Source organism: Zeus faber, assembly GCF_960531495.2.
Source record: "Zeus faber genome assembly, chromosome: 14".
In the NCBI taxonomy this organism is placed as follows: Eukaryota; Metazoa; Chordata; class Actinopteri; order Zeiformes; family Zeidae; genus Zeus; species Zeus faber.
The window spans coordinates 29,006,166-29,018,126 of record NC_137200.1 but is presented as its reverse complement, the minus strand read 5'-3'; the positions used below and the strand labels follow the sequence as shown (position 1 = coordinate 29,018,126).

Genomic DNA, 11,961 nt, shown 5'->3' with positions numbered 1-11,961 from the left:
AAACATACTGGGTACTACTACCGTTAATTATAACGAAGCAAATAAAATATTAAGAGAGCAAAGTGCAGAAAGAACCCTGAACCCTGTTAAAGAAATGAGCGACCCAAAATGAGAAAACTAAATGATATCAGTTCCCAGATATTGATACCAACCGTTTGAAAAGCAGTTCATTTCTGTTGATGCTTTCAGCAGCATCATAAAGTACCGTATTGCAGTGTCAGTCGATTTGACTTGGATTTTCAAATGAAATTGCAGAATATCTTCCCTATTCTTTTAAACTTCTATTTCTATCCACAGTAAATCTTTAATAAATCTTTAAACCACATCAGGCCCTTGTTGGCCTAAATGTTAATATCGGTGAAAACGCGCTATCTTCTTTTTACTGAGAAAAAAATGTAATAGCCTTAAACCTGAATAAAATACATATTTGTAAAATGCATTAATCACATCTATAAAACACACATTTGATTTATCAAATATTTATTAGAAATGTTTGCTAAAATATACAATATCAGCAATAAATGCTGAAAATGCGACTTTATTCAGAAACATGTCGTCACAAATATGGGTTGATAGATGAGGCCTGTTGTTTATTGGGTCACAATGGTTGTCATCTAAGTGGTGAATACCGCTGCCTTAGTGTGACACCACACTGGGCGGTTAGCCTGCCGTCGACTGGAGTGTGAACTCATACAGGTCACATATGTCAAAGGAGACATTTACTTGGTGAATTTGTACATTTTTTGGGTGGAGTTTATAAGTATTAATCTTAACTTTTGTAGAAAACATGTCCAGTTATGTCAACTTTTTTTTGTGTGCTGTGCCAAATATTTCCATAACTCATTGACATCACCTTCATTTTTAACTTGTTGATTCAATTGAACTTTTGCAATACAAAATACTTTTCATGAAGGACACATTTTGGATTCACCAAACCAAAGCTTGCGCACACACCGCGACTCACAGAACATCCAACACAACCTCATCATTTAATTTTAAATAGTTTATATTTAAGTGTGATAACTGCTGCACATGTGCCCTTGAGCAAGGCACAGACACTGTTCCCCAAAAGTCTCTGATGCTGTGATGACCGGGCATCTGGCGGTCCTTCAACATCTGTGGTTCAACGGCTCCAAAGCATTCCGCTGCGGTTCGTCTCCGCATCCTCGACAGCGATCCCGACGGAGCAGACGTCCTTGATGCAGAAGATGCGAGTTGAGCTGCAGCTCGATGGAGCGCCGCGTCGCTGGGAGTGACCTCGTCATTAAACGCACTCAAAACGTGTTTGCTGCAGTCACAAATCCCCCAGAGGTTTCTGTAACGCTGTGGAGTCATAACTGAGAATGATGTCAACGAGTAGGAACTTCTATGCAATTGAAAATTTCCACGTCTAGAATTTCCGTCCTCGTCGCCTCACAAAAACAAGCACAAAGACCCCAAAAGCACATATTTGTTGACTGCAACGCAGGAAGCGCCACTTGGCGAGCTCCGCCCTCTCAGAAACGCTTGTCCTCAGGAGGAGTGGCCACCATCACATCCTTGTTCCCAAAGTCCCAGAAGGCCGTCATGTGGAAGGCCATGTTGGAGAGGACAACCAGATATTCACACAGAGCAAACAGGGTGTAGACTGGAAGAGAAACGGACAGGAAAGGAGAAAGAAAACACAAGAGGGTGAACTGCATCGCAAACGGAGGCTGACCCGTCCGCAGGGTCAACGCCCAAAAGTGTGCCAAGAGAATTTCAACATTCCGTCTGCTTCCTGATGACACTCCAACTTCCTCTCATTGAGGGGCCCCGTCACTGTGGCCCCGTCTGATCGAAAAGGCAAAAACGAACCAACAATCCCAAACGTACTAAAAGAAAGAAATGTAAGCAGTGACCTGGTCGTGACGAAGCGATAACATCCCTCATTGAAGTGTTTGTCAGAGGAGCAGACTGAAGCCTCAAGTCGCTGTTCTGCAGTGGATCGTTGACCGTGGACATTGTTCAAACTCATCTACATTTCACGTCTAAAGCCTGCGTTACGCCTGCACACGGTGCCTCGGCGCTTTGGAGCTGCGGCGTGTCGCAGCGTGAGGTTGCGCGGCCCCCGGATTTTGGGGCTTGGCGCGAGGAGCGTTCCACAAGAGTGCACTGGAAGCGAAGGGAGAGCAGCCTTTTTACTCCCGAGGCGTCGGGACAAAACTGCTCCGCAGCACAAGTCAGGTGTGAAACTCAAAGTCTACCAATGACTTTTGATGCAGAGACAAAATAGTATACGCACACCGCTCACTCAGGTTTGGTGGTTTTATTGTGAATTAACAAGGTCGTTGTAAAGTTCAGTTTACAAATTAAAGGAAAATCTTTTTTATTGGTATTTAAGTGCAGTTTCTTTTTAGAGAATCTTGCAATGAGGGAGAATAATGACACATTGTGACTCCATAGTTCAGTAAGTTCCCCTGTGATAAAATTCTGAGCAGGACATACAGTAGGTTCGATCCCCCTCTCCTGTCTCTTCATGGAATGGGCCCATAGCGCTGTCCGCAAAGGGAAAAGTATAACCAGCCCTCAACCATAGAATCTGAAGCCCCAAGTCCCACCCAAAAAAACAAAACAAAACAAAAAAAAAAAAACACTCGTCACAGATTGAAAACCCAAACAGTAGATTTTCTACACTACGCTGCGATGATTTGGGGTTGTTTACACACTGCTCTGGTCGGAGGGGTGTGGGCGGTGTGGCACTTACTTCCTGGTTCACAGTATTTGTTGTGCCGTCTGAAGAAGTACGCAGCAGCCACGCAACAGCTGACGTTGAACAAAAAGAGACGCACCTTCCATTGGTATGACATCACCTCCTGGGAGAGAGAGAGAGAGTGAGAGATGACAGGTCACTACCCCAGGGGTGTTATATCAATACTGAGGTCAATTTACATATTGAATTACTGCCGAGATAAGGTTTGATAGGGAGTATTCGGCAAATATCTAGAGGTACAGAAACAAACACAGTGTACGGATACTGCCTTGCCTATTGAACTTAAAAATCTTCCCAAGATTGTGAGTCAGAGAACAACTGTTTCCTTTGAGACCTTTAGAATAAGTTTATGATGCAATAAAGCACAGCACACCCCTCCCTACATGAGACAGATAAGCATGTCACTGCAACAGGCCGCAAGGCTACGGTTGATATTCTACACGGCTACGCTGTGGTTTCACCCTGCACACGACTTCATAGAAATATACATACATATTAACTACCACACAAAGTGCATACCTTGCTGACCATTTACATATAATGGATTATACGTGGCTTTCGTGATGATCAACATGACTTTTGTATGCGTTTGTGTTTATGCACATAAATAAACAGACGTACACACGCACACCACCAGCTTGCTGCTGCTAAAACTCTGGGGGTTAAGTTGGAAGCATTGCTGAAAAACAGTTGAGACGTCACCTCTGTGGACCTGAGGCTAACGCACTTTGACACAAAGGAAGGCGTACTCGTACTCGTTCACTGTCAACAGCATCAATCACCTATTTTAAGCAGGTTTACCTGTGTTTTTAAACCCTGTGTATACATGTGGTAACACTATATACAGTGTACACATTTTTATAGTAATACTATATACAGATTCATGTAGTAATACAGTATACAAATTCACATCATTAGGATATACCCCTTGAAATGCATCATCTGGTAAAGTTACTGAACATGTTCACCAACCAGAGATGCACCCTTTGCAATTTTCTTGCAGATTCCCATTTCCGTTCTGCTGTACGTCTATGACAAATACATCATGTGATCTGATCATGCTCACGTGATTGAACAGCTCCACATACGGACTACACTGCAATTTCCAGTTATTACAATAGTGAGATGGTTGATTTGGACGCTGTTTATTATTACTCATTATTCACTATGGAACAATAATAAAACATCAAACTGTCCCCGAGTTCCAATAAAATTTTATGTGACAGTCACCATGTTTGAATATAATTCAACCTGTAACTTGACACAACTAACATGGAAATGTCCAGTTCAAACTTCAAATTGTTTTGAATTGATTGATTTCAGTCGCGCACACACACACACACACACACACACACACACACACACACACACACACACACACACACACACACACACACACACACACACACACACACACACACACACACACACACACACACACACACACACACACACACCTCAACTCTTGGTGTATGTTTCACAATCACAAGGTTGCACAGGACGGCACCGGCTTCTGTGTTCTACACTGTAGATATGTATTGAAATGAGAGATAAGGTCATTCAAAGAATATGTAAAAAAAAATAAAACTAAATAAATAAAACATGCCATCGTTGAGGCTTTTGATTCTGTCCTTGGTCTGTCGCTGGGGTGTCAAACTGTGAGACAGTATATTTTTGAACACAGCCACTAGATAGTGACAGTTGTCACATCCCTCGGTGTCGTCCGGGCCAGACTGAGACTATGAGACTACTAGACTCAGCATACATTTGACCGGGTTTCTTCTGAGATCATTTTTCCATTGAAGTGTCTAGGGCTTGCTTTGAGTTGCGGTGCTTTTAACTGGGCTCCTTGATTATTTATACTCTACCACTTATAAACTGAGGTGTACTCACTCATTCCTTCAAACATCAGTTTAACTGTGACTTCCAGTAGCTTTTGACTAGATTAAATCAAGCAGGAAAATAACACAGGCATGCATCTCCCTCCGTCCGTCCGTCCCTCCCTCCACCCACATATTGACATAGGTAGATAGAGGGACACAAAGCTAAGCGAGGGGGAAAGGTTTCACTCTACCTCTGGGTTGACATAGTATCTCTTGATCACTTGCCAGAGTCTGCAAGTTATGAGCATGTAGAGCAGGGAGCTGGCGATGAAAACAATGAACCCATTTTTATGGACACCTGTGAATAAAGGAAGTGTAAAAAGACGAAACACGTCATCAGATACTTCTTTGACAGCCCTTACAGGGAGGACTAGAAAGACTGATATCTGTTGGAAGTGTTCCATAAATTGAACACAACAGCAATATTATTTTTAGCATTCATATTATCATCCTCATCAGGTAAGCTATGTGGTTTTTCCTGTGCTGCCACTGACTGTAGGTCTCGGTGGAGGCCACATAGGTGAGCAGCAGCAGGCCCGTGTTCTCCGTCAGGCTGCAGACCAACGCCAGGCCGCTGAGAACCAGGTCAGGCAGCCGCCTGGCAAAGCGCCCGCGGTAGAAGCTGAAGTAGGTCGCAGCCATCAGGTAGCGAGGCGCCGAGTGGATTCCAATACAGCAGCGCCAGATGTAGCACTCTGGCACCAGGCTGATGGAGGCGCTGATGGACGGGAGGTAGTTTGCTACCTGGTTGAGACAGAGATGCAACACTTCTTTTCAGGGAATTCCAAAGTACACAGAGTCCACCCCTTCTACACTTCCTTAATCCGAGCAAACCACTCCACACGTTCTTGTGCTCCTATATTTTACGTTCCTGGTGTGGTAACACCCAGTCAGTGACACCGCAACTGAGCAATGTAATAATTGTGAGGAGCTTGGGATAAAACACACCCTTCTTTGCTCAATAAGGGTAACCAATGGATATTTCCAAAACAGGCCAAACAGACTACTCTGGGAGGTTTAACTGAGGCCGAAAAGCAGTCCTTAACAGTTTAGCCCAGGTCAAAATATGAAGTCTGAGAGGCTCAGACGTGTGGACTGGACTGTCATTCTCACCTCATTCGTTCTGGGCAAAGCAAGTTGTTTACACAAACTTAACATTTGAAGAAACTGCTTGAATTAAGACGCAAATATTTACAATAATTTCACAAATATATATAGATATTTTTTACAAGCCTTGAGAGCATTGAAACACTGTATAATAATCGAGTAGTCTTCTGGAACAGTATTGAATGTGTGTCACTGTGTAACTTATCATTGATGTAAGTTATGCACCGTGCAGTGCTGTGATCGGCTAATGGGAAAAATCTGTGTCAAGGTAATTATTAACATGGACTACGACATGTTTGCTCTACAACTGTGTTTATTTTAAACTTATGTTCTCAATATTATGGGGGGGGGGCTTAGCCCTGGTAGCCGCCCTGCCCCTGGCTGTATTTATAGTATCACTTGGGATGGTAATAATTCACCGTTTAACCGTTAAACAACAATAAGAATTTTGACCGATTAATACTTTCAGTTAAAAAGTAAAAATAGATAATATTAAAAAAATAATTAAAAATAAAATGGGCTTTACGATCTATTTCTTAAACACAACCCATGGCTGCGACATGCGGTTTTTCGTTGTTTTTTTTTTGCTGGTGAAAGTTCCTGGAGTGATGAATTTGAAGACAATAATCATTGTAGGGTTATTATCATTGGCTGTCTCCCATCCTATGTTCAAGAGCTGCTGAAGAATTCAAAACGTTTCAGTTGCTCGGCTCGTCCCCGGGAGGGACAGTTAATCATACATTTCTTGTGTGTGTCTCATTATTAATCATTATTTCTCGGGCTGCACGTTGCCAGTCGAACGGGATTCGGCTGTTCAACGCGAATATGCCCTCCTCCAAATACGGGATGGCTGCACGTCTCTCCACGATCGCACGTTGATATGATTCCCTTTATTTATAATTTGTTTAGTCCAACAAATAATGCCGTAATTTATTTGTTTGGGGAGGCAGTGCCCGAATCATTTAACCCCGTTGGACAACGGTTAAGGATCGGCTATAAAGATAAATCTCCATTAGCGTGCCTGAGTATCCCAGTTTTGTCATATATTGAGACACGGGTCCTGTATCATGCCCCACTATGGTACAAAACTGTTAATACATGGCCCCGCTGTACACACAAACACTCACTTGTGTTTCTATTTGAATGGAGAACTAACGAAGGGCAGTCTTTAAAAACAATGCACTTGCATATCCATCGTGAGGGTCGGCACAGCGGTTAGCAGCGTTCGTACTCATTAGTCAAATACCATTAAACATACAACATGATGAACCTCAAAAGGGAGGAAAGGGCAGCGCACAACTCACATGGCAGTGTGTATAGGTGGAATCCTCAAAGTGGTACAGCAGAGAGATTGCCAGGCAGGCTACCAGGCCGCTGAGCGCCAGCAGGACGGTCCCGACGGTGAAGTCCGCGTACGGGAGCCGGATGAGCGGCTTGTCTCTGTCCGGGCTCCCGTAGGGTCCCTGGAGCATCCTGGAGAGGGACAGTGCGTGGCACGTTCATTCAATTTCGACCCCGGATGTTGGCTTTTGCTGATAAGCACAATGGCCACATGTCATTTTTGTGCGCTCCAGATTAGAACAAACACAAAGACATGTCTGACTTCTATTCTGGCGGAGGGTGGATATCATCACACGGTCTCCCTTCGATCAGTGATTCACAACGAAGCCCCTCGGTTGAACAAGCATTAGGCCCCTGACCCCATCGGACCCCGGGCAGAGACGACGTGTACAGTTAGACGGGAGCCCCCCCAAACCTCCACGCCCGTCTAGCAGCGACGCGGTAACAGTGAAGCTGGTGCCTCGACATCCTCTGCGCGATGAACGAGCTCTGCGCGCCCAGCAGTACGAGCGAAACACAGCGTGCGTCCTTACATGGAGCCCCGGGCTGCATCCACCGAGCTGGAACGACGAACATCCGCTTATCGGGAATATCTAATTCCAAAAAAACAAAAACCCTCGCATGGCCGCTCCCTCCGTGGCTTCTGACTCGGTCTGGTGCCGCGCGTCCGTTGCCTCTTCGTGGTTTGTGCTGCGTTCCATCGGGAGGGGAAGGCGGAATCTCCGAGTCCCCAGTCGGACCTTTCAACCGGAACGCCCCCTCGGGCCGGGGAGTCGGACGACCCTCACCCCGCCCCCCCCCAAGTCCAAGATGGCTGCTCCGCGTAAGCAGCGAGTGGAAGTTGTAGTAACGGTTTTCTCCGTATTACATCTATCTGGACGTGAGCGTGTGCGTGTTCCCCGCGGACCCCGCGGGGAGCGCTCCATTCCCCCGTCCAATATTTGTTCTGCGTGACGAAAGAGCGCGCCATTGGGGTTTTCCGACGGAACACGGTCAACTCGGGTTTGACGTCATGACCATGGCGGCCGCGACTGTGCCAAGACTCGTCACGTTTAGACCCAGACATTGCGTTCAGTCAAATCGCTTTGCGCAGATGTGTTGTGCACGTTTTCAGATGTGTTGTGCACGTTTTCAGATGTGTTGTGCACGTTTTCAGATGTGTTGTGCACGTTTTCAGCTGTGTTGTGCACGTTTTCAGATGTGGTGAAGACAGAGGAACAGCGCGGACGGAACAAAGTTTCATGTTTGACGACGAGCGGCCGACAGCGTCCGTGACGTCATTAACCGGAAGTACGTGACGCTTGTGCTTCCGCTGTACGGCCGGCGCGTTCCACCAGAGGGCAGCGTCGAGCCATTCTCTTTTTCTTTGTTGATCCTCTATGACTCACCCAAACCCTTATAGATAGATGGAGGGATGGATAGATGGAGGGATGGATAGATGGAGGGATGGATAGATGGAGGGATGGATAGATGGAGGGATGGATAGATGGAGGGATGGATAGATGGAGGGATGGATAGATGGAGGCCGATCAGCCACAGCATTAAACCAGTGACAGGTGAAGTGAATTCAGTGGTACCTGTCAAGGGCTGGGATGTATGAGGCAGCAAGTGAAGAGTCAGTTGTTGAAGTTGATGTGTTGAAGCAGCGTAAGGATCTGAGCCACTTTGACAAGGAGCACATTGTGATGCTGGACGACTGGGTCAGAGCATCTCCACAAGCACAGGTCTTGTGGCTGTTCCCGCTCTGCAGTGTTTTCTACCAAAAGTGTCCAAGGAAGGACGACCGGTGAACCGGTGACAGGGTCATGGAGCCCAAGGCTCATTGATGCACGTGGGGAGTGAAGTCTAGACTGTCTGGTTCCATCACACATAAGAACTACTGTAGCACAAAGTGGTGAAACAGTGAATGTTGCTATGATAGAAAGGTGTAGAACACACAGTGCATGGCAGCTTGCTGCGTATGGGAGCTCACAGTGTCCATGCTGACCCCTGTCCACCCCTGAAAGCACCTACAATGGACATGTGAGCGTCACAACTGGACCATGGAGCAATGGAAGAAGGTGGAGGTCTGATGAATCACCTTTTCTTCTACACCATGTGGATGGGTGGGGTTAAGGTCTGATCCGATGGAGCATCTGTGCGATGTGCTGGAACAACAAGCCTGATCCATGGGGGCCCCACCTCCAACATCCAGGACTTAAAGGATCTGCTGCTAACGTCTTGTTTCCACCTCACAGCTGGTTTGGCAGCACAAGGGGGAGCTACACAATATTAGTGTTATTAGTGGTGCTTTTAATGTTTTGGCTGGTGTGTGTGTGTGTGTGTGTGTGTGTGTGTGTGTATGTGTATTATATATACATGTATACAGTACATCATATATACACTGCCACAATAGGCATGGGGTATTTGCAAATTTACAACCGTTGTTATTTGTGTCCCACAAAGGATGGTTGATAAAACTTAAAATTGAGTTAATATAATTGTTGGATTCTGTCAAATCCCTTTGTCTGGGTATTACTGACTTTGCCATTTTATCAGAATCAAAATGACTATTTCTCCAGGTACATTTATATGTACTCGGAATTTGTTGCGGTGATTATTGCTGCATGTCTACAGACTAATAGCTAACAAAGCTTAACAATCAGAATACATATGAATGAAATGGAATAAAATAAGTAAATAAAAAATAAGAAAAAAAACATTTGCCAAATATACACAAGTGGCTGAAAAAAAGCAAAACAAGAATAATCAAATGTATAAATTATACAGAATATGTGATGTGATCCTATCCACTTGATAAAGTTTTGATATGAAGATTGGTATTGATATGATAATTCGTATGGCGATTGGTATTGGTATGATGATTGGTGTCAGGAACCCTGGTGAGGATAGTCATTTATCCATTAGAGCTTGGGTTCAAGTTTAAGTTACACTGGGAGGCGGCAGGTACAAGTGTGTGCGAGTATATATCATTATGTAGTTACAGGCTTGAAGAATTTTCATATAGATTTAGAACACAGAATTGTATTAGTCCTAACAGCCACAGATTATCAGTAAGCTTTAATGGGCTAAAGGGTAAATGATAAAACAACAAAGATGTCTGAATCAACCTAATAAGGAGGATCAACAATAGATAAACTGCAGTTCAAGCATGAAATTAACAATTGGCCTGCTGCAAAAACTAAAACCAACTGGCAGCTCATTACACTGTTCACAATTTATGTTAAGTGTATATATGTTTATACATATACACTTATACATATATAACTTATTCAGTAAATATTGTGGAAACTCACGAGTCACAAATGTCTCCATAACAAAGTCAGCATATTAATGTTAAAATATTCCAATTCTTATTCTCTAGTGTATAGAACAGATATGTTCATTTGTACAGCACATCTCATACACAAGGGAAAAAATACATTATATAAAAGCAAAGAAGAATGAAAGCATACAAATAAAAAACGATACATCATAAAATCACAGAGATGACAGGTTAAAGCGCAGCTCAGAAGAAGCTTTATTCGTCACACAAACCACAACACATTCACTGACGACGACCAACACACACTTACAATGGGGATGGTGAAACTCATTCTCTGCTTTTGACCCATCCTGGCTTGTCCTTCCTCCGGGGGGGGAGCCAGGAGCAGTGGGCAGCGTTCAGCCCATTTGTGCCCGGGGACCTGGTTACAATGTTCTGTATGTTTATGGTGGGGGTCCTTACTGACGTTACATGGAGGAAACCCTATGTGAGCACGGGGAGAACATGCAAACTTCACACAGAAAGGACCCTCATCGGGAGATAACCCACTGGAGCACTATGCCCCAGGTGGGAATTAAACCCAGGACCTTTTTGCTGTGAGGCAGCAGTGCAATGCACTGTGCCACCATACCCACATTTCAGGCCTACCCTCTGAGATTAGTTCAAACAAATTGGTTTAAATGACATACAGCTAAATAGTTAGGAATCAAAAGTAAGTTATGAACACACCTGGCTTAATGCTGGTGGTAAGTATCAAAGTAACATTCAACTGGCTAGAGTAAATTTATTACTTAATATCATTATTATTATTTTTATTTTTTAAGTTGCTGGTTGACAATGATTGTAATCAATTTTTAGTAACAGAAACCAAAACACAGACAATAATCAAGTAAATCTCAATGCCCTTATTATTTGGTCTTCTATTTTTAATGAGGACAAAAGTGTATTTTAAATGCCAGATGTCACAAACCTGACAGGCTGCCATCAGCCTAGACCTACATGAAAAAGAAAAGTTGATACAGAAATCGGATGTATTGAAGACATTTGATCAGCACTGATCAAATATGGGAGTTAAAACCTATTTGCTCTACATTCAATCAATAATAGTTTCAGTATTTAGCGCAAAGCCGCAACTGGCGCATGGCGTCTCAGGGTGAGATGCCGGATGAAGATCGGTCTGATGTTTGAGTCTCTCAAACCGTAGATAAGAGGGCTGAAACTCCTGGGCAGGCTGACCACGACGATGAATAACATGTAATGAATCCAGACTAAGGTTTCGACGTTCACTTTTACTTTTATGGCGTACATTATGGTATGGAACAAGAAAGACAACATAATCAGACCCTGCTGGATAAAGTGCAACAGCACCGTCTTCTGCGCCTTTTTGTTTAAGGCTTTTTCTGAGGTGGAGGAAGCGGTTCTGGCCGCCAGGATCACTCCGATGTAAGCACTGAGGATGGACAAACTCACCAACAGAAACAGTATACCGGTGAAGGCCTTCTCAAAGTCCCTAAATATCTGTAGATGGAACACAGCACTCTTCATGCAGAACACCTTAATTGGATTACTATATTGTGAGGAGTCTATAATGCCCAACAGTAGGAATCTGGTCAAGGTGATGATACAGGAAACAG

The 11,961-nt window shown here is 44.1% G+C and overlaps 1 protein-coding gene across 3 annotated transcripts; it reads right to left on the bottom strand.

The window, feature by feature from the left end:
• Positions 1 to 448: 448 nt before the first annotated feature.
• On the bottom strand, positions 449 to 7,793 carry pgap2 (post-GPI attachment to proteins 2). 3 transcript variants are annotated; one of them, XM_080013844.1, is made up of 6 exons: positions 7,596 to 7,793; positions 7,026 to 7,194; positions 5,109 to 5,358; positions 4,806 to 4,912; positions 2,726 to 2,834; positions 449 to 1,323 (listed from the first exon to the last, which is right to left on the bottom strand). In XM_080013844.1, coding segments are annotated over exons 1-6 (666 nt in total). In that variant the 5' UTR covers positions 7,598 to 7,793; the 3' UTR covers positions 449 to 1,294. The 3 variants fall into 3 exon arrangements, with proteins under 3 accessions (XP_079869970.1, XP_079869969.1, XP_079869968.1); XM_080013842.1 differs by having other exon boundaries at positions 457 to 1,627; XM_080013843.1 differs by having other exon boundaries at positions 453 to 1,627; positions 7,026 to 7,793.
• Between the last annotated feature and the right edge of the window lie 4,168 nt (positions 7,794 to 11,961).